General features: G+C 39.8%; 1 protein-coding gene and 1 pseudogene across 4 annotated transcripts in view; one reads left to right on the forward strand and one right to left on the reverse strand.

Moving 5' to 3' along the window:
* The window catches only part of Rbp6 (RNA-binding protein 6), a 1,960,266-nt gene that overhangs the window by 1,925,003 nt on the left and 11,101 nt on the right, over nucleotides 1-24,162 (forward strand). For all 4 annotated transcript variants that reach the window (XM_065223773.1, XM_065223775.1, XM_065223776.1 and 1 more), the window contains 2 exons: nucleotides 18,635-18,700; nucleotides 18,891-19,129. In XM_065223773.1, coding sequence (XP_065079845.1) covers nucleotides 18,635-18,700; nucleotides 18,891-19,129 — 305 coding nt within the window. The remainder of the gene's footprint in view (nucleotides 1-18,634; nucleotides 18,701-18,890; nucleotides 19,130-24,162) is intronic.
* LOC135702670 (parafibromin-like) lies at nucleotides 7,858-9,369 on the reverse strand (annotated as a pseudogene).

Raw genomic sequence — 24,162 nt, forward strand, 5'->3', positions numbered from 1 at the left:
AGTTGTGCAGGAATCGCTATTACTAGAAAGGATTTCCTTCAGTTTATTCATAGTTGAATACATCCGAAAAAAAAACAGATCATCACCAAAATATCACAAACTAACCCAAGTATGGACGAACTTGGGTAGTTAGCAGTCATATTTCCGAGTCAATCGCGTGACTTCTTTTCCCCCTCTAGCGGACTGACGTGTTGACTGTTCGCACTCGCAGCACCATCACCCCCCCTCTTGGAGCTGAAATAATAGACTGTCAAACTTTTTTTCTTCGACCGCAACTACTTTTCCAAGTGCCATCAGAAGCAGGAGCAGCAGCGTGTCGCACGTTTAAGTCATGAATTTGGGTGGAACGAGGTGGGGAACATGAATTAAACACCTGCCCACATTTCGTTTTTTTAACTTTCAGTCTGCACGAAAAAAGTGATTATTTCATGCTTTGAAAGCAACTTTTTGCGCTTTCGGTAGATTTGATGAAAAGAGAATGAGGGTGGCTAAATAGTTTCTAATTTTCGTTTCCCCCAGTTCTGTTGGAGAATTTTTTTGTTTTCCCCAACAGAATGAGTCAACGTAGTTGGGCTGGGGCTTCGCTGGAGTGAATGAACGGTGATTTTGGTTGATAGAAATCAATATGTCATGGAGGAAAGTTTCAATTTATTATGCAATTAATTCATGCCGGAGAGCCGGCAAAATAGAAGCGTTAAAAGCCAAAAAGAAGAACAAGACTTGTGCCATGCAGCTTATCTCTTCAGTACATATATCGATTGCCGATGCATGCATTTAAACTAAAATGATATTTTATCAACATAAAAAGATGACTACTTAATGCGAACCAAATGTATCAACCTCTCTTGGAATAGGTTCTCAAGTAACAATTCAAGCTGAACAGTAAGAACAGAAGCTGATTATTGGTTGTTTTAAGGTGCACAAAGCTGATTAACAGCAGGCTGAATATATAGTTGATTAATAGTGCGTGAAGCTAATTGTATCCCCATAATTCAACCTCAAGAAGTTAGCTGATCTAAAGATTGAACAAGCCTTATTTAAGCTTAGCACTACTCCACAAATCAGTAATGCACTACAAATATTTCGATAGCCTGATTTGCTAAATGTAGTCAGTGTCACTCCTTGCATTTCTGGCATTTTAGTTCTTCTAAATTCACTGCCTACCTTTCTAATCCCAAGCAGCGGCAACAGTGGAGACAAGGTAGAGGAGCTTTATAGGAATAGCTACAGGTAGAATTGGGCCTCGACGACGCCGGAAGCATTAACATTTGTATTTATTGCACTGAATTTTCAAACAGAATTCCTCAATTATGGCACTAAAACAGCTTGCACATGACGATCGAAATAAATCGCGCACTTGTGTCCACCTTGCCTTAACTAAACTTGAAAATGAGAGGAATGTTTTACTGTCACCAGTTGTTGTTTACAATTCTGCATTGCTGTATAATACTCTTCCGGTTGCTGTTATTCAACTTAAATTTGTCGTGTTTCAAGTTAAAGATCATACCTTTTGCCACACATATGTTTAAGTGGTCCAGTAGGTATGATTGATGCCTGGTAATCAGCGACTGCCGGTTCGAATCCCGAAAAGCAAAGGTAATTTTTTAGACTTATAAATAACAATATAAATATGTAAATCCTATTAGTTAGCCAGTCAGCACCTTGTTGCAGTCCCATAAACACATATAAGATATGCAGCGCTCTTCAATTTTTTTTTCTAAATAAACAAACAAAGGTTGTAAAAGACTGTTATTTGATGCCTTAAAAAGTTTAGAATTTCTAGAACTTATAAGCTTTTGGCTGATTAAAATCACCAGATTTAGATGTTTAAATGCAAACAATTATTCAAACCAAGGCTGAATTAAAATCGATTAAACAACACTTGTTAAGCATCAAATTGTTACCTGGCCAATTGGCTTACGACTAAGTGTTTCTCGGGTAGAAGAAAATATTTCAGTCATACAAAATTGTGATATATGGGAAATGAATGTAATGTCGGCATAAATGCTCCTAATTTGGGCCTATACATAAATTCAGCAATCGACTAAATTTTCAAAAGCGACCAAAAATATCCATAAAAACCCACATTGATCCACCGGGCAGGTGAATAGAACCTTTGTTACCCAGTATAATCTCGGTTTTGATATTATATTTTTATTTTGACTGGTCTCAGTTTCTGCACTGCTCAATTGAACGGCAATTATTATTCAATAATCAATTGGTTTATATCCTCATGTTAATTTTCTAACATGACAATAATTTTAAGATATAATTGTGGCTTATCTATGAGGAGCTGATATGAGTTTTACGTAGTGCAAAGTATATATAAATCACTTTCTTTTTCTTGGCTTACAACTGGAGCTTTATTACTTTATACTTAATCTGCTTTATTGTGCTCTACATACTTTAAGCACAATCTTATTATATACAATATATACCAATAAAGTTAAATAATCAATCAGCCTGATTCTCTTAATCGTGAATAACCCGAGTTCAATTGAATTTCCCATTCAGTGTGTTGATTTAGGCGAAAGCTAACTATAGTCGCTATATTTATAGTCTGGCGGATAGAATTTCAATCTATCAAAAAGCGGAACAAATTCAATATATTGTAGACCAACAATTGAAATGGTACTATCAAGTTTTATAAGCAAACCGTTGATTATTCTTTCCTCGCCAATCGAACGCAAATTACCGGTTTCATCGGATAGAGGAAATTTTCCCCAAAGATGGTGTTAGTTTGCGCAGGCGAGCCTTAAGTCACGAGAAAACGGGTTCCGAAAGTTTTGTTCGCAATACCCAAGTAACCAACAAGCCCGCTTATCGCCCTTTTTGCAATATAAGGCTGATATACGACTGATTTAAAGTTCGGAAACCCTATATTTACCTTATATCGCAAAAAGGGTGATTATCGGGTAGTTAGCAGGCTTGGTGGTTGCTTGGATAGCTGATGTGCTCTTTTCTGTTGTTGGTCGTGATTTGACAGCTCAATTGGTCAAACAACAATTGGTTCGCGAGATTCTATCCGGCATGCTATGAATATAGCGACTATAAAGCTAACATCATCTCCTGTTGAACTGTCTTGTGAGCTTAGCGAGAAATTCATTTATGTTGCCGTGGTTTTCAAATGTTACGCGAGTTAAATTCGAACTATAGACGAGTGCACGGATGGATTTGAGTTCACTCACTCGACAAAATGTGACACAACAGCGGGGCCCTGTTTACTAAAAATGAACACATGAATAATACTCACGTAACATTTGAAACCGGCCTATCAACTTTCGTACACAAAACTTGTTAAGCCTTTTTCGCGCGAACCGAATACGCCCACGCAAACTAACATCACCATCGGGTAGGGGAAATTCCCCCCTTTCCGATAGTGCTCTTGGTTTGCGTGGACGTACTTTAGTTCTCGTGGAAAGGACCTATCAAATTATTTACAAAAGTTGATAGGCCCTTTTCAAATGTTACGTGAGCATTATTCATGTGTTCATTTTTAGTAAACATGGCCCCGCTGTTGTGTCAATTTTTTTTCAGTAGATGAACAAAAGTTCACCCGTGCACTCGTCTATTGTGGCATCACTGCCTACGGCACTCCCAATAGACGAGTGCACGGATGGATTTGAGTTCACTCACTCGATACAAAGTGACACAACAGCGGGGCCCTGTTTTCTTAAAATGAACACATGAATAATACTCGCGTAACATTTGAGACGGGCCTATCAACTTTTGTACACAAAACTTGTTAAGCCCTTTTCGCGTGAACCGAATACGTCTACGCAAACTTACAACACCATCGGGTAGGGTGTACATCGGTTCTTGTGAAAAGGGCCTACACTAATAAAAATACAATGCGAATTTTTATGTGCCCCACACATGAATTTTCGCAATGTGATAAACAAACGATATATATCTATATATGTCGGACACATAGTTCTTATGTGTACACATCAAATTCATGTGTAACCACACATACTATTCATTTGACTCATAAATATCATGTGTACTTCTGGGTGGATTCTGTTTATGTGTGGACACATGAATATCATGTGATATTTTACATGGAAAATTACCAATAAAAATGTGTCGATCTCTAACAGTGTAGCAAATTGTTAACAAAAATTGATAGCTCCTATTCAAATGTTACGCGAGCATTATTCCGGTATTCATTTACAGTAAACAGGGCCACGCTTTATGTCAATTTTTTTCAGCAGATTAACATAAGTTTACCCGTGAACTCGGCAGGAGCTGATCGGTGAGAGATTCACGATGTACCAGTTCTAATAGCGATTTTTAAAAATGAGGGTCATATATAGACCAAGGTTTAAAGCATCAGTTACGCTATTCTCCTTGTGAATTTTATATATATATTATATAATATATAGAGACCAAGGTTTAAAGCGTCAGATACACTATCCTGAACAAAACAATGCAGGATGCACGCTATTTCTAAACAACTAGGATCTACTCATATCCCCCAAAATTGAGTAAACAAAGTTGGGACTGACAAGATGGCGAATGAACACCTGAATCCGAATGTTAATTTGTTATCTTGTCAGCTACAATCTAGTTCGCTCTATATTGTTAAGTCCTAATTCTAATGGAAATGAGTAGATCTTACTTAAATTTGGATTGTTTAGACAGGTGCAGACAGGTGGAAAAACTCTCTGCACACGGCCAACGAGATCAACCCAAATTTGATTTTACTTTACTCATTAATCGCAAAAAGTGCGATTTACTTCATGTTTTCCAGTTTTTTTGCACTTTTTCAAGGAAAAAATTCCAGAGTTCTAACGATTGGATTTTCTTGGTCTATTGGTACTACTACTAGACTGTGTAAAATTTTGGTAAATTTTCCTCATTTTCCAACAGATTATTGAGGCTTTTATTTGGGTTGATCTCATCGGCCGTGCACAAATATGAAGGGACAACATCTGACTTCTCGACGTCTAATCGGCGCACACTACTGTACAATTTAAATCCAACGAGTGCGAGCAAGAGGGAAACACATTAGTGGGAAAATACACCGTCGATTCATACATGTGTGATAAATAGAGAAAGACGATTAAGCATCGAAAAGGTCTATTGGAATACGTAGGGTACGATGGTTCTCAACGCACCCCTGGCTTTCCGATTGTCAATTCGTGAATTTGAAAATCAGCATTGCTAGTTCAGTGCTTGAACTAACATTCTGGCACATGATATTTCCAGAATTAGTAATGGATAAGCATCGAAAAACTGCACGGGGCCATTTTACCCCAGGGGTGCATTATGGACTATACTCCCCTACGTTCCACGATTTTGCGTACGATTTCTTCTTCTCATCATAACGCCCAAACTAAACATAAAGCCTTCTTCTGACCAAACAAGAGGTTAACCAAAACTTCAAAAAAAAAACCAGAGGTTAACCGACATACACGTATCAACCATATTCTTGATTTATAATTCAGATCGGTATGAAATTTTTTCTGCAGGTGGATATGGATGAGGTCTTTCCATTGCTGCAAATTTCACGTTGATGGAATGTATCGTTGATTTGTAAAAAATCGTTAACTAAAATCATTCTATCCTGTAAATCTCCGGAACCGGAAGTCAGATCGGTATGAAATTTTTTCCCCAAGTAGATATGGATGATATCTTTCTACTGTTAAAGAAATCATGTTGATAAAGTGTACCATTAATTTTTAAAAAATCGTTCACTAAAATCATTCTGGCCTATATATCTCCGAAACCGGAAGTCAGATCGAAAAAAAATTCAAAAGCGATCAATGGCGCAATGGGGCCTATCGAACGAGATATCAACCATATTGATCGCATGAGCCATCTCGAAAAAAGCTTGCCTAGATGAAACGCGTCCACAGACGCACATACAGACATCAGCAAATTTTACCTTGCAGGGTCGATTTTTGATGTTTAATTTGATTTTACGATGTCGTAATCAAACTGTCGAGCCAGATCGCGCCGAGTTCTATTGATTGAGAATGTTTTGGACAGGTGAGACAGGCTTGTGTGGATGGCTATCGGGCGCAGACGGCAGGACGTGTGAAATTCTAATACCTATGTTACGCTAGTAACAAAGGTAATACCGTCCCAATAACGCGTTCATCTAGTTAAAATTGATAAATAGCAGATTTTAGCGATGAGCCCAATCTTGGATCCATAGGCCAACATTAGAGCCATTTTCCCTGACTTATTACGATGTTTTCCTTTCAATTCTACTACTATTGTATCACTTTCACTTTCACTAATTAGCATTCACTATTTACTTTCACTTTCAGTAAAAAAAAAACCTATAACAGATACGTACTAGACGTAAAGCAAAACCATTACTTCTATTCCTATACACTTAAATGAGGAATAGACGTAATGCTTTTTCCTTAAGTTTATGACTAGACACTAAAGAAGTTTGCAAGTACTAAACGAAATACGTATTTGTTTTAGTCTTTTTTTTTGTAGTGGTAGGCAAACTTAATTAATGAAAGTGAAAGTGATACAAAAGTAGTAGAATTATAAGGAAAAACATCGTAATAAGCTATATAAATCTACTAAATCGTTCATCAATCAATTTAAAATTGTGATCTTGATTCCAAAAGATTATGTCATGCAAATCCATATAAACTTTTGATATTAATAATAAATATTCTACCCGGGGGTTCCTTCCTGGAACATCCCGGGAAATTCAACAAATATCACGTTTCCAGATTTTCAGGAATCCAATTTGATTTCCTGGGAAACAAATTGTATTTTAAAATTTACTCTAAACTTACAATAAATTAAGAACAACTTCCAGGGGAAACTGATCCACATTTCCTGAAGAATTAAAATTATACTTCTTGAGAAGTCAGAAAATAGTTCCAGATGAACCCAGATAAAAATTCCGGGGATCGGAAGACATTTCCAGGAGAAGCTCAAGCTGGCAGAAACTTCGGGAAAAACTTCTTGCAGAATTCAGAAAAATGCAGGGGAAGTTAGGTATAACATCAAGAGGGAATTGTTGGAAACTTCCTTTCATAATTGGAACTGAAAGGTTGGAGAATAGTTCCAAGGAAAATTGGACGAAACCCCCGGAATGAGTCGGACGATAATTGCAGGAATAGTTGGAATACGCTTCCAGTGGACACCAGAAACAACCTTCAGAAGAAGTTGGAATAAGCTCCCGAGGAAGGTCAGAAGAAACCGAGAGAAGATGGTAATAATTCTTGGAGAAGCATGATGACTGGAGCATTTGGATTAAATTCTTGAAATAGTAGGGAAAAAAAAGCCAGGTTAGTCGAATTATACTTCCGGGAAGAATTTCAATGCATTTTCCGGTGGAATAAAACTATTGAAATTAAGTAATTGAATGCTGCATGTTACGTACGTGCTACAGGAGTTCATAAATGAGTATTTTGATGGATTACTAGTAAAAATTAAACATATTACTTATTATTATTGGTTCACACAATAAAAACGATCCTGGTTCCCTGGAATTTCCGCAATATCCCGATTAACAGGCAGAAAAACATGGCCGAGATTTGGAAATACTACTAACGGCTATGACTAAGAATTTGAAAATATAATTATTTTTTAGCAGCTCCCGTATTGATTCCCACGGAAGTAGGTGATCTAGCAGGGAATTTATAGCTGTGGCCGCCAAAACTCAGGATTCCGCCACAAACAAGACGATGTAAAGACTATACTCGAAAAAAATGCAACAGTCACGCAATGATCACCAAAAATTCGTTTTAAGTCTGATATTTTTGAAACTCTCAGGGTCAGGGCTGGACTTAATGTATAATGTAGCAAACAATCTACGTGAATCTACACACTATCGGTCCATCAATAAGTGCTGATTACAATTAATGTTTATTCGTAAACTTGCCGCAAGCTGAAAACGACTGATGCCTTCTAGAAGTGGAGATCCGGCTTGTACTTAGTCATGTACATATCCAGCTTCTCCCAAAACACCATAATGGAAGCCTTATCCAGATGCCGCTTGGTTCGAGAAATGTTTAGCACCGTTACGGACCAACGGGCAACGTTTGCGTCCAGTTTCATCTCGTCGTAGCGCAAATGGAAGGCGGCAATTTTTGAGAAAATTTCAGTTGGATTTCCATCCAGGACCCATCACAAATACCCCAACAACGCGGTTCCAATCTTGGGCCGACAGCCTCGACGGGTTGTCGATTGCGCGATACGGTACAGTTAATCCTCCGGGTTTTTGACGCTGGATCAGTTCTCTCGAACGCAGCCCTTGGTCTTCTTCTGCTCGGATAAGACAAACTTCAAATCCTGCAGAACATCCCTAGCGTTGTACATGGTGATCAAGCTTGTAGTGGCTCCTGGGATGACGATGATGGGCGTCTTGCTTTGACGCTTGTTAGTATTACTCTGCGGCAACATGCAAGCCTGCACCGTCTGTAGCAGTTCTTTTGGCCGCCCCGGTGGAAGATTCGTCGATATTGGACCGTTGTTCTGTTGCTGGGCTTTCTTTTGCGCTCCCGTGCCTTCCGTCACCGACTTCAGAGACATTCCATGATAGGTACCCATGGTATCGATCTTAAAGCCTTCCGTTTCTTCTTTCTGACGACTGAATCGTTCCTGATCGTAACGATTATACTGTGCCGGCTGTGGTTGCGGCCGATTTGCACGTGGTGGTTCTGGCAGCTTGATGACCGGTGTCTGAGGTCGACCCCGACCTTCCTCGCGGTTTTTAATACCTTGCAGAATGGCCAGAATGTTCTTGGCAAAGATTTTCCCATTGCTCTGCAGTATAGTCGTTGGAGTACGCCACTGACGTTTCCTGCTAATGATGTCCTTTGTAGAATCGACATCGAAATCCAGAGTTGCCCTCAAATCTGGCCCTACGCTCATAGTGTCATCATTATCCGTTCTTTTGATGGTGACTTTCTTGTTGGCTAGACGCTTCGCTTTGATAGCAGCAATCTTTTCCGCGAACATAGTCTCCGATAGGGATTTGATGTTGTCAATGTTGACGGAGGCTTCCTTCTTGTTGACATCGAGACGGGCGGCCAAATGTTCTTTGACTTTCTGAACCTGTGTATCCTCGTAGCGAGCCTTCTTGGCAAGCGTGTCCAATGCGTCCGAGTTGGCTGGTCTTTTGATTTGAGTCGGAATTTCAAGTGGAGCGCTCTTGTCGATACTGGCGCCGGTATTCGTTTCGCCATTGAGATATTAGAGCAATTCTTTACGATCGGGACGGTTTACGGCAACGAAAATCCACCGCACGAAGACGCCGATGACAGCTATGTTACCCATCAAATCCTGTGCAACACTTACGCCATCTTTCTTACACACTCTCATCCACTCTTTCTTCAAATCCTTGTCGTTGTTGAAGACCTTCTCTGTTTTCCGGAGCTTGCCCCTCATAATCACCCAGAATTTTTCTATTGGGCGAAGTTCTAACGACTTTGGCAGATTTGCTTCCTTCGGCACAAAAACAACATCGATGCCTTCGTATCACTCTATCACCGGTTTCGCGTAATGGCACCAGAGGAAGGACAGCAGGCGCTTCTGGAGGCATTCTTCTTTATATATTTGTCGAACTTCTCCGGAACATCCAGGAGCTACTTGCCGACGAAAAACTCCATACCGGGGATCTGCTTGGCATCCGCTTCAATGTACGACTCGGCGTCCATTACGATGCATTTCGGCTGCATCAAACACTCGCGGTACCGCTTCCTGGCGTGGAATTTGGCCACCGTATTCTGTTTATCGGTTCGGTTAGGCACCTTCCTTACCTTGAAGACATCAAATCCGGCCCGCTTCATTGTCTGCTGGACGAACCAGACGGAAGAATTGACCTTCTTGGCCACGTCCCGAATCGAAAGGTTCGGATTGCGCTTGACGAAACCCCTTAACCTTCCTTGCGTTCACGGGGTCGGTCGTGTTCGCTTTTCTTCCACTGCCAGCTCGCTGCTGGGTCGTCTGGGCCTTCAAACTGTTTTGCGGGGACTGGTCTGGATTTTCCACGACCGCTCCCATATTTTTTTTGTCGAAGCACTTCTTGCTTGGAAGCCATCTTGATAACCACTTGACAGATTGCGACGAGATTTTGCACATGTAAACATTGTACTCTAAACCAGTTTTACTCAAAATTTCATCAATTTTTACCCATGCAATGAAAATCTATACACAAAAGAAAGCCCCGTAACGTGGGTAGATCACCTTTTCGTGGTACGTTACGGGGTGTAAGATCTACCACCGATTCCTAGTCTTGCCTACTTCAAACTAAGAGAACAAGATTTTTCATCAAAGGAACACATCTTAGTCCTTGTTACTTTTTATGCCTTGTTGATAGTGATAAGTCCTCGGGTTTCCTGGACCGAGGATGATCTTGAAATAAGGAAAAAAAATGAGTTAGTTAGTCTTCATACATGTGATTCCTAATCTTCTATTCCTTGTTCCCTAGTTTGAAGTGGTTAAGACTAGGATTCTGATGCATGGTCACTATCGGTGTCATTCTTAAATTTTGTTGCTAAGGAATCCAATTTTGACTGACAAAGGGGCGCGCCTTTGGAGGGTGTTTCAACACTCCGAAGGGTATAAGTAGCGGGACATTTCAATTAGAATCGATTCCATGCAATGAAGACAAGAATGACAACTGTATCAAAACCGAATACTTCATCATTTCTCAATAGTGATGGAGTAATACCATAGAGGTAACTCTAAGACTAGTAGGTCCCGCAGAAACGTGCTCAACTTTTTGGCTCAGCTCTGGTACTATCTTCGGTCCCAAGCTAATCGATTCACCCCTCGAAACATAGGAAAATCAACTAACCCCTCATTTTATCTGTCAAACTTTCATAGCGAATCAAAACAAACATTGTGTAGTACTAGAATTTTGACTAGAATGGGATACGTTAATCGTTTGCTTGGGACCAATAGGCTAGTCAAGTAGTGAGGCAATTTAAAATCGTTAGTTTCGTATTGATTGTTGGTAATACGACATACACTAAACTAAGGACACGGGATATACTACAATAGAACAAATTACTGGTCGCAGTTTAGTGTAAGGTCCCGAACAGAGGAGAAAAAAAAAGTGTTGCATTTTTTTCGAGTACAATCTTTACTCAAAGGAGTACAAGCAAGAGTGCGTGTAAAACGGATTCTACCATTGAGCAAGACAAACAAATGACCTGTAAAGTTTTGCCCAGATTTGGTCAGCTGTAACAATACTGATATCGTATGACGAAGTGTGCTCCGATAAAATAATTACGGATTGATTTTTCTAAAAGTATTGGAAAAAGTTATCAAAAATCTAAAACAATCACATATTTTTCTATTTTCTTATAGACAATTTACGTGCAAAAGACCGGAGAAGACTTAGATCTGTTCAGCTGCCATAAAACGGCAAATTTCTATCACAGTTTGACGTCAATTGATAAATATATATAACCGAATACATCCTATCCGTATTCAGTATTCTGGCAATAATGCCTTAATCTAAGCCCATTAGTGATTTAGTAGTGCTGTGCTTGAACTAAAGTGGAACCAACGCATCAAAGAATGGGTAAAGATACAAACTTCTCTTCTTAGGTTGGAATCTTTGATATCAAATAGATTCGATGCATTTATCTTTGACCTGTAATTATGCAGTTATTGCAACACGGAAAACATCTCAATTTTTTTTTATTTTAGTTGCCCAGAAATCCCTTAACTGGTACAGGAAATACATTTTGACTTGACAAAGTCTCAACTTTGTTGCTTCATTTACTTTAGGTCACAAAAATGAAACTCAACTGTTTCAATATACTGCTTGGATGACCTGTCAAAACATGCATCAAATGGGAGGAGCAAACATGTTACACTCAAATTGGTATGAAACACTTGAGCAACAAATTTAATTTGTGTTGTGTTTGTTGAATGAGAGTTCCATGAAACATTATGTGCAACAGAGCGTGAACTATATGTTTGTTGTACCTATTGAGAAACTGTTTCGAGATGTTACTAAAAAGTTGATATGTAGTGGTGGTAGATTCTCATAAATCGAGATTGAGTGTTCAGCCCAAGAATTTCTTCAAAATTAGCAATTATAAGTGTGTTCGTCACTCCGCATTTGATTAGTATTCTGAGAGAGAGCTCCCAGAAACGATTCTGGAGGGGTGTTACTCCTGCCAGAACCTCGAGACTCATGTTATGCGTTGAGTGCATACAGCCTAGAGCAATACGCAGACAACGATATTGAATTCGTTTCAATTTTATTAGGTGACATTTTCTTGCCGAGAGAAAGCAGAAAGAGCCGTACTCTAGAACAGAGAGAATAGTTGTTTTTCAAAGCGTTATGAGGTCTCCCGGACGAGCACCCCACCATGTGCCGCAAATTGAACGAAGAAAGTTGATCCTCTGCTGACATTTTTGCTTCAAATACGTAATATGGGTATTCCAAGTGCACTTTGAATCAAACCAGACCCCAAGGTACTTGAAAGACAATGATTGGGTAATGTTTCTGCCCAAAAGATTAAACTGCATTTGGGCTGGGTACCGCTTTCGAGTAAACACTACCAGTTCAGTTTTCTGCGGCGAGAATTCGATCCCTAGATTCATAGCCCAAGAAGACAAGTTATCTAAGGAATTTTGCAATGGTCCTTGCAAGTCCACGGCATGTGGACCTCTTACGGAAACCACACCGTCATCTGCAAGTTGTCTTAGCGTGCATTGTTCTGCCAAACAGTTGTCGATATCTTTGACGTAAAAGTTATAAAGAAGAGGGCTGAGACATGAGCCTTGGGGCAGGCCCATGTAGCTAATTCTGGAAGTTGTCAGTTGTCCAAGGGAAAAGTTCATTTGCTTTTCTGACAACAAATTGTACAAGAAATTATTTAAAATTCCAGAAAGTCCACATCTGTGCAGATTGTCTGACAGAATTTCAATGGAAACTGAATCAAAAGCCCCCTTAATGTCCAAGAATACTGAAGCCAATTGCTCCTTGTGTGCAAAGGCCAGTTGAATATCTGTGGAAAGCAGCGCTAGACAATCGTTTGTTCCTTTGCTCTTGCGGAACCCAAACTGTATATTTGATAGCAAGTTATTTGATTCGACCCAGTGATCGAGTCTCCGAAGGATCATTTTCTCCAACAATTTCCTAATGCACGAAAGCATAGCAATCGGACGGTATGAGTTATGGTCAGACGCTGATTTTCCAGGTTTTTTAATGGCTATTACTTTGACCTGTCTCCATTCAGGCGGTACAATGTTGTTTTCTAGCAAGGAATTGAATAAATCTAGCAAGCGTCTTTTAGCGATATCTGGGAGATTTTTCAGAAGATTGAATTTAATCATATCGCTTCCCGGTGAGGAGTTGTTCGATGAAAGAAGAGCCATAGAGAAATCCAGCATTGAGAATGGTCTATTCAGAGAGCCGCCGCTAGGAGACGCTTCTCGAAGAATATTTTGTGCTGGAACTGAGTCCGGACAGACCTTTTTAGCGAAATCGAATATCCATCGGTTGGAGTATTCTTCACTCTCATTGAAAGATGAGCGGTTACGCATGTTGCGAGCCACCCTCCACAAGGTGTTCATTGAGGTTTCTCGTGAGAGTCCCTCGACGAAATTGCGCCAATAACCGCGTTTTTTTGCTTTGATTAATTGTTTCAGCTTTGTCTCAAGCTTTGAATATTCCTCGAAGTAAGTGGAGGTTTTGTGTCTACGAAAAGCTTTGAAAGCATCAGATTTTTCTACATACAATTTTGTGCATTCTTCGTCCCAACCAGGTGTGGCTGGTCTCCTTTTAAAGGGTGCACTTGGAACTTTTCTTTTTTGTGCTTCCAGTGAGCTTTTGTAAATCAAATCGGCTAGGAATCGATATTCTTCCAATGGTGGAAGCGCATCTAATCCCACCTTATTTTGACGAACGGCCTTCTGCACTTTGTACGTATGCAGTCCCTTGCGGTCCTTGGCTCTCTGAACGAAAGACTTGGACTCCCTTACTCAATTCAAGAAAATAGCTCTAAATCGGCCAATTTAAGCGATACAAAAAAGTTTTCTTCTACAAAGTTGTTTGAAATCAGCTCAGCTATAACTTTGCCGATAAATGTATACCTTATTTTATACAAACAAAAAAGGTAAGATTTTTTTATTTTAATGATAATAAGAACCACCCTTGAATTCCCTGTCATAAAAATGAGGGCCTAACTATAAGGAACAACTTTGTAGAAGAGACTTTAAGTCTAAAGATTCAATTTCAGGCTCAAAATATATCATTCCCCCTAAATCTGCATTCTGGACCACTGTGCACTGTGGCATTACAGGAAATGAAAAGGCAGACGATCTTGCAAAACTATGTTCTATTTCTCAGTTGGCTCCGAACCATTCTGGGAATGGAAGTTAAATGCTGGTAAGAACAAAAGCGGATGATCTATTGCTTGACTGTCAGAAAGTGTAGCTCCAGTCCTCATCAAGAGAGCTCTTGTACATACACTGGGCCTAATAACTAATAACCATTTGAAGAACATTAGCCAGGTTCAAACTCATATTTTCCGCTTTATTTTTTTAATATGGAAAGCGAAACCTCGGAGCATCTCCGGTACAATTAAGGTGCATTTTATAGGTGAACATCAAAATGTCTTGATAGTGGTTGCTTAAAGCCCAGTGAAATTTGCTCTGGTAAATATAAAAACCAACCCACTCGCTCCCTTTTGATAACATATCAGTAATTTCGACAAAAATACGCGCCATCGAAAATTCTTAAATTGTCTTTAACAAATTATTTGCGAAACATCAATTTTTAAAAAGTTAGTGTATTAAAAACTAATTTTATGGGTCACCCTAGGTAACCTTTTTAAAATTTGTACCTTCAGAAAATTGCCTTAAATGAATTATTTTTAAACTTTGTAGAACATTGCGCTGGTCTATCTCCAATAAATAAATAGTTTATATTTTGCACTCAATAGCCCCAGGGGCCACCCTAATTTCACCTGCATCAAAAGATTGACACCATTAACCTAAAACTAACGGTTTAAGTGCAAACATTTTTGTCTTGAGCAGTTCTAGGCTTTTAGCGAAAAATGAGTTTTTGAATCGACCTTCTCCGATTCACATGAACATTTGAGTAATTGATTTTGCCATAATTCGGCCATTTTGAATCTTGCATAGTTTTCCAAATGAAGTCCCTGAAATTTAAAAAAAGATTGCTGCGTGAAATCGGGATTTCTGATCGAATGGACATCTGAGACAATCGACAATTTATAGGAAAAATAAAAGAAAATGTGTAATGTTTATTTTAAGTTAAAACAAATAAAAAAATCTAAAAACATGAATTTTTCAAAATGCACTTTTCCGATTTACGAAAGAAACTTTAAACATAAAACTTTTGGAATGAACGTCAGTTAAAAAATACCAAAAGTCATTTTTAACGATTTTTGGCAATTTATAGCGTCTAGAATTTTATAAAATTCTAAATGTTTGCATTTTTCAAGCGAATTTTTTAAAACATTTTTTTTAATTTTTTGTTTTTTTTTTATAGCATTTAATAACATGTTTTCTTCGACTTTGTCTTAGACGTCATTTCGATCAAATATAAAGTTTCCATGCAAAATTAATTTTTTAATTAAAAAGAAGCCACTTTACAAATTTTCCAATGCCCAAATTTTAGCAAGAATGTCATTCATTTCCCATATCAAACAACTATGCAAATATAATGAGAGAGAGAAGGATTAGTAATTTCCATTTAATTCCACTACCTTTTTTGCTTATCCTTGACAGATACGCGTATTTCGTCTACAATGTGCAAACTTCTTCAGTGTCTTGTACTAATAATAATCGACTGTCGAGACTAGTCGAGTATTAGTACAAGACACTGAAGAAGTCTGCACATTGTAGACGAAATACGCGTATCTGTCAAGGATAAGCAAAAAAGGTAGTGGAATTAAATGGAAATTACTAATCCTTCTCTCTCTCATTATACAGGTATTCCACTAAGACGCCCATATTCATCAGAATTATGCAAAGTTTCATGCAAATCGGAGATGGTCGAGTTTTTCCGACTCGTCAGTTGGCGTAGACCTGCTCTCTTCCTACATATGGCTTTGTTATCAATTCAATACCAACAATTGAAGAGGCTTCAACTCCATTTTGTAAACAAACTTTGTAAGGCCATTTTGTTACGAACCGAAGTCCGCCAACGCAAGCAAAAAAAAAATTAACAGGTAGAGGAAATCCTCCTCTACCTGATTGTGTTTTAGGATTGCTAATGTAAGTTTCGGTTCGTGAGAAAATGGCCTTACAAGGTTTGTTTACCAAATGGAGTAGCGGGCTTTTCAATTGTTGGTCTTGAATTATGAAAATGAAAAATACTTCTTTTAATAATTGATCCTATTCCTAGTTATAGTCTTGAGGACAATGTCCTTAAGCGTAAATCATTCCCCATGAGAATGTTTTAAGGATTCATCCTCTTTCAGGACATCGTTTGGAAAAAATAACAGTCAAATATTGAATTAACACTCCGAACGATACCATAAAATATCTAAATCCGGCCTCTTGGTACACAAATCCGGGCACTTCTAAAAGATGATTATCAATGCCATGCTCAAAATGGCACGTCAATTTTATCATGGCCTTATATTATCGTTCATACTTATCGGACATGTTCACTATATTGAAGACGTCACATTTAATAGAAAACGAATAGCATGGATTAACGAATAGTCCGGTATTCGGTACATTATGTTAAGGGGTATAGAAAAGAAACAGACGGAAAACACCCGGCATTAGTTCACTGCACAGTTTGAATTTCCACGGAATTGATGGTTCACGGAAACTGTGAGCATCTTTCTGGAATATATGCTCACGAGTTTTCTGCTGAATTATTCAGTGAGAAAATAGGGTACATGTCCCTAACCTGGGCCCAATAAGCAGCCACTATTTAAGAGTTGAATCATATCTCAACAAGTAATTAACCTGCCCAAGTAACATTACGAGTTTTATCGAGGATTTAAAGCATTTTACAAGTCTAAATCATGGTCTACAGAACCTTCATAAAATTAACTAATAACTGTGGAAGTGCACGTATAACACTAAAATGAGAGCCGGCAAAGCGCTACCGAAGCGTAAACCACCTTTAAAAAAACGAATGATCGAGATTTGTGCTTCGGAAAAGTCGATAAGTTAGCTATCATGACGCCATTTGTTTACCAGTCAGTCGAACCGTTTTTTATCGGTTTGCTTATTTGTGCTCAGGGACGGACCTGTCATGAACGGCAGCCTTCCTGAAACATGCCTTCGAAACGAAAACACCTGTACCGTAAAAGAAAAAAAAACGCGAAAAAGAGATTTTCCCATCCGAAACTTCGTTTCCCCCCTCCCTCAAACCATGCGAACCAAACTTTGTTCCAGATCAAAAGTTTCCCGTATTTCCCTAAAGAAGTTACCCGAAAACTACCTGTTTGGCGGCAGAACCGCAAAACCTGGCCCATCCAGGGGCTCACGCTAGGTCCTAGCCCTATAGTGTCATCAAAACTTTCCTTAGCCTCACGACTTTCATTTCCCTCCGCTGGTCCGGCTTCATTCCCCAAATGGCACAATATCGCATTACATTAAGTGTATTAAAATAATTTCCTTTGTGTCCGTGCCTTCGAGTCCTTGTTCCTGACGATGGGGGAAAGGGAAAGACGACGAAAGTTTTCGGATTTCCTCCAAGACACACGCGAGAGCGAGGGGCCAAAGTGACTCGAACCGTAAGATATCGGAAACGGTTTCGATGGGAGTTTTGTACTGAGAACACACGGCAGCGGGGAGGGGGCGGGCAGAACGGAGAAAAAGTTTACCGGCGCCAGGAATCTGTTTTTATATGCAATTGCGCTGTCTCCGATTGCGACGACGACGACGACGACTAACTCGACGGAGGTGATGGTGGTGCGTGTGCTATTCAGTTAGTTTCTGTTGCGTTGCCCTCTCGTGGGGATGCGTGGGGGACAATCGGGGTGTGCGTAAACTTTTCCAAGTATTTTAATGCTTCCGGTTGACCCGAACGCTGACCGAAGAACAGCCATCCTGCTGTACACTGCTAATGGGGATTAATGGGGTGGTGTTCCGGTCCAAATTGGTGCGGAACCTTGAGGTAGTTGCGCGTTGTAAATATGCGGACACGTTTAATGGTGGTCTTATGTGTTTTTGGATTTTCTTTTTCCGTTCAGTAGGTTTGAGTTTTGTTTTCCAGTAACAGGTAATACACGACCTAGTTGAACCTAGTCATCCATTAGACACACAGAGAGAGAGAGAGAAAGAGAGAGAGCGAATAATAAGAGTTGTTAGCGATAGTAGACTTCTAATCAGCGCAAGTGGAGAAGGTTGAGAAAATGAGAAAAACTTTCCAAATCAAATTGCGAGAGGCGATTTACGACGACCGGAATCGAAGAAATAAGAAAGATGAAGAGCTAAGATAGGGTCGTAATTTTACTTCAATGCAACGGATGCTAAAGAAAACACCCATTTCAAGAACATAACGTATAATTGATCGTAAATGGATGGATAAGATGGATTGTCACACAAAACCCATAAAATTTTTCTTCAATTTTCCTAGAAGTTTCCTTTCATTTTAATTTCCTACATGTTAGTAGAGAGTGGAGATGTTTTGACCGCTTTTGTCTAATGATGCAACTTTGCTTTCTTTTCTCTTTTTACGATTCTCTCATTTCAGTTGATATCACGAACGGACAGCTGACACCAAACAATAATACCCCGCTGCTAACACAGGCTCTATCAGGTGAGTGTGCTTTACTATTATGACAAGCTTAACATAAGCAGGGGATGTCTCCCGATAGCCTAGTTAAATTACAACCAGTCTATCAGAAGACTCTACCCCATCATCAATGTAATCCTTCCCCAGAAGAATATCAAAGAAGAGCCCATCTAATCTGCCGTCTCTTTCTTTTCCCTCCCAATTGACTTCACAGTGATGAACAATTACCAGGCGGCAGCGGCCGCAGCAGCGCAAGGCTTCGGAACACCGGCGTCGCCACACACGACGACCGGGGCGCGGACCGGCTTCACCAACACCAACTCACCCGGACCGACGATCGACATGTACAGCTCGAGCGCGGCGGACAGCGTAGGTTACGTCCAGGCAACAAGCCCCCAGCCGTCCGGATTCCCCACGATCGCCGTCAGCCGTGCGCCGCTGAATTACAGCCCGGTAAGTTCCATTTCCCTTGCCCCACCAACGACCACTTTGACATTCCACTCGAAGCAGACATCGTCCCAGTCTGACAACTTAATATGCAGTTATTTAATTAATATTGCAAAATCACCAAAATCAAAGCTTCAAAATAGCGACAGCAAAGAGATTAGAAGTCTCCCCCAGAAAGCAAATGCCAACCAATCCAACCCGAATTTGTGATGCAAAACGAATGAGCTTTGACTGAATCGTTCCGTTCGTCTGCGTTGTTGCCTGCTGTCGTCATCCAGAGTTGAAACAACGATGCAGCAAGAGAGCAGTATGACCGGTCTGGAATACGGTGGAATTAATTGCGATTGTGGTTGAGACCCAAACCGAGCACGATGGCGACCATCTACGACTTCCCGTCGTAGCGCTTGAAACTACAAAAGGGATTTTCAATTTTCCGTCTGCACAATCCGGATGTCCTAGTCCTGCTAAGCGACATCCTTTCCCGCTGTGTGGGTGTGTGTGTGTGTGCACGCGTTTTGTTCCGAGCTGTCAGAGTGTTCATGTCCGTTTTAGATGACAACGACCCCATTTCCCATTTCCCTTGATAGGTCTCTTTGGTCTCGCTGTTGCTGAAGTTGCGATTTCAATTATGAGCTTTGTCTGTCAACCAACCACCCAAGCTGCCGGTTTTTTTGAGGGCTCCGTTATTGGACTGGAACCAAGATGCGAAATGCAATTCTGCAGACGATATTTTCAGCTACAGGAATCCTCCGAATAGCACGGTGAGTGGTGCCGTCCACCCACCGCAATTTCTCGGCTGTCCTCCATTCAATTGAGGTGATTTTTCAGTACCACCCTCCGCGCTATTCGTGGTAATTCTGTGTTTCAAATACTAAAATGGGTGCGGTGATGGCCGCACTGAATGATGATCGTTGTTTGTGACGATGACATGTGTTTGACAATTAATGTCGTAATGGTTACCGGAATTGCAAATGAAATTCTTCGAATAGTTTGCAGCCTATTTGCATTTGGAATTTGCTTACAGATGCTGGTTTTGGAATATAGAAATTGTAAACGTGTATTTTTACATTTGAGAATGTGAACATATTTCGATTGTAAAATGGCTAGGCGAAGTGACGTCAATTTGTTTTGCTATAGGTACTGCCCATAAACGCATATGTATCTATATGGATTTTCATCAATTTTAAGATAACAACGTTTTCCACTATCAATTGGTATCTACTTTCCTTTTTACGTGATAAAACTACGCACTTTGATCAGGAAAAAAATAAAACAACATCAAATCAGTTTATCCCATTAAGCAAAGTAATCGCATATCAGTCCCATCCAGAAATTCGGTCATCCAGAAGTTAATGATCTGCATTTTGTTTCCCAATATTTTTCACTGATACAACAAAACGTGCAAGCAACAACGTGAAATTTTTTTAATTAATTTGCTGTGATTTTTAAATATTTACATGGAAATTGCACTTCGTAACTTTAGCTTCTACCGTATGCGTGATAATGTTTGCATCATTGAGCAATGTCAAAATTAAAAAAATTCTCAAAAATTTCGTTTTCGAGTTTTTTTTTTATTTATTTAAAGGGGGGATGTTTCTCAGAGTCTTAAACTCTGTTAATCATCGATCGAGTTTCCACCTGCTGCAATTACGGCCTCCACACGCTTCCGGAATGCACGGCAGGTTCTAATAATGTAGTCTGGATCCATTTCTTTCCAGGTACGGGTCAATTTTTGTCTGAGGCTTGCTGTACTCGGGTGGCGTTTAGAACAAGCCTTGGCCTTCATGAGTAATCCAGCGGATTAAGATCGGGGCTGGATGGCGGCCACATATCCTTCGCCCAGAACGGAAGATGTTCCTGCAACCACTTCTGAGTGCGGTTCGAGGTGCAGTGGCACGGGGCCCCATCTTGTTGAAATACAACATTTGACTTCGGACCGTACTGTTCTTTGATCCACGGAAGAACATACTTACTTAAAATCCCGATGTAGACCTCCGTGTTGACCTTGTCGCCTTCTGGAATGAACACCGGGTCCATTGTTTTGCCATCGGAAGCCACCAATCCAAACACCATAACGCTAGCAGGATGCTTGGTCAGATACACGTTCTTGTGCTCGTCGGCCACGTCTTTTACCGGAAGAGAACTAATGTACCGGTCGGTACTGGAATTTGATACGGGATCGACGGTAACAGGATTACCGGATTTTTTCGCTTAAGGAAGTTCAAGATTTTCTTGCATCGTTCGACTTGTAGCTCCTGGATGCGGTTGGTAATCATGTGAGTTTTTTCCGTGCCCTCGACTTCGCCCCGCAATCTTCCTTTACGGTCTTCCGTGCCGTAAAGTCACTGATCCCGTGTTCCTTTGCCATTTTCCTTATTGAACGCACTGGATTCACCCGATTCTTCCTTTTGATAGCAGCGATAACTCTCAGAACCTGAGCAGACCTCGGACGACCTGTGGCCACCTTCACGGAGTTGTCATTTCTTTTCTCGGTCTAAAGCCCTTTTGACGGTCCACCGGGACACTTCCACGGCGATTGAAATGTCTTTTTACGACATTTGCGCATGGAACGAATCACGAATACGCTGCCACTTCGTCATGGTGCAACTGTCAAACTAAGTAAATCATTTTCTTTTATACACAGCCTACTACGGTATGAGCTATAGGTTACGTGCATGCAAAGAAAACCAAGGCATTGTATGCACTAGTGAAACGGGAACCGTATTTGTACGATGGTGCATACATTATCACGAATACGATATTTTCTCAATGCCTTCTATTTCCATATGTATTTGTATTTGTATTTGTACATTGAAAAATTCAACCAACAGTTATTGTCTAAATGAAAACTTAAACTAAATAGTTACGGTCAACGGTGCGGAAAATTCCAAGTAACCGATGATAAAACACGTCAGCTGATACATTGAAGTCGAACATGTAAAAGAAGTTGTTAAATTGCCAGCTGATTGCTCGAATTGGCTCGTGTTGTGTATGATTTTGACGCCTTGGTTCCAAAAACAGAAAGTCGCGTTGACGAAGAGGCCTCTCAGGGGCATTATATTTAGCTAAGCCAGCAATGTTGCACAGTCAATGTCACCAGTAAGCAGCTTTCCAGCGAACATAGCTTCAGCGACCATCCGTCTCACCTCTAATGGTTCAATTCCCAGAAGACGGTGGCGCTCCTCGTACGGTGGCAAGTTTGTTGGGTCACGCCAGTTGAGGAAACGTAGAGCATATCTCACAAACTTGCGTTGGACGGATTCAATTCTAGTGATCCAGCCAGCATGGAGATGGTACCAAACAATTAAACTTGACTCCAATAAGGATCGCACAAGCGAGCAGTAGAGTGACCTGAGGCATACCGGGTCATGGAACTCATCAGCAATTTTGACAATAAAGCCCAATTGTCGATTAGCTCTGGAGATGATGTCATTGTAGTGGATTCGGAAAGTGAGTCTTCAGTCCAAGGTAACGCAGAGGTCCTTAATGTGCTCTACATGAGCAAGACAGCGTCAAACATGATTGGGACATATGGAACATATAGGACTGATATGAGATTATAGACAGCATACCCGAGTAGCACCTGTGACATCTTTTTATAAGAGAGAAAGAGAAACATGTTACACAATTATTACATAAAAGTAACCATGAAATATATGCAGTTACGTATCAAGTCAACATGAAGTTGCCTCATGACTTTCTAAGTAATAGGACACATTAATTTGACACAACGGTCATTGGTAACTCTAAAGTCAGATTGTCATGGTATTGAGATAAAATTCGACTTATCTGGTCTCAACGATGACACAGTGTAACCTTTTTGTGTCGATCTAATGTCAGCAATTGGTTGAACTGTAACTGAGTTGCCACAGTTGCATTTTCGTTTCAGCGTGACCCTAATAGTCGCATGCCTCCAGATGGTAACACATATGCAATCTCTATGTTCTGGGCAAATGAAAGCTGCACTGCCGCTCTAAAATGTTTCACCAATCGCAATCTAATTTGTTGTTCCTTTTTTAATTATCAAAATGGTAAAATATTTAATTCATGGTGATGCAATTGTGAATGCTGAGCCTTAAGGACAAACTAATAGAAACGAGTTTTCTTTATAATCTCAAGTAATGGTTCATATCATGAAACTTTTTGTTAGAGGTGTAACACACAAGATTGTTTTTCCTTCGAATCATTTATGGTCAAAAATATGGTAATCAATTGAAATATAAGATGGCGCATTTATTTTATCAATATAAAACTCCCAACTTCACCGTAAATCTGAAACTGCATTTTTTTTCTCTGTTACGTGTTTTTGCTGCAAATATCTCTAATGATTATATAATTTTATCAACGCCTCAAAATGTTTATGCCATAAAAGTACTCTGTAAATCAATATTCATCGTCGAAATTAAATTAAAGTTAATCACCGTTACAAGTTAACTTATTTGTATGTCATCCAATATTGTTTTGTAACATTGAATTGGTCATATATCAACTCACATCTTGCGCTTTTTTGGTGGATTGCTGTTGCCTTCATGGTTACTGTAATGATTTTACGACACATAATTTGTTCACAAAATAGTTCAGCAACTTTTATGTGACAACATGTGCTACTTGGGTAGGACGCCACTAGATCTAAATTAAAGAAAAAAAATGTAGGGTTGTGTACAAATCACAACCGCATGGTTGACGTAGACTACGTTTAGTTGTTTAGTGAATTTCTCGTGCATTTTTTTGCATAATATGCACGTAATTCATTAAACTCTTATTTCGGTCCTCTGTACATATTTTAGATTTCATACTATAGTTTATGGCATCTTTTTTTTTCTCCTTGCTTTATGCGTTCGTCAATGCAAGAAATGGAAAAAAGTTGCCCATTATGCTCCCTTCTCTCCTAGCTATAGAGAACGGTGGCTTTTCTCAAATCAAAAGTTTGTTTTCCAATAAGTAGATGCTAAGTACAATGATAATTAATCATATTGTCGAGCAGTTTTGGGACGACCTTCTACCAGCGATTTTTCGGAAATGAAACAATAAATTCCAGA

Source organism: Ochlerotatus camptorhynchus, unplaced genomic scaffold (genome assembly GCF_037179485.1).
Source record: "Ochlerotatus camptorhynchus isolate MF236.1 unplaced genomic scaffold, CSIRO-AGI_Acam_v1.1 ptg000196l, whole genome shotgun sequence".
Taxonomy (NCBI): domain Eukaryota; kingdom Metazoa; phylum Arthropoda; class Insecta; order Diptera; family Culicidae; genus Ochlerotatus; species Ochlerotatus camptorhynchus.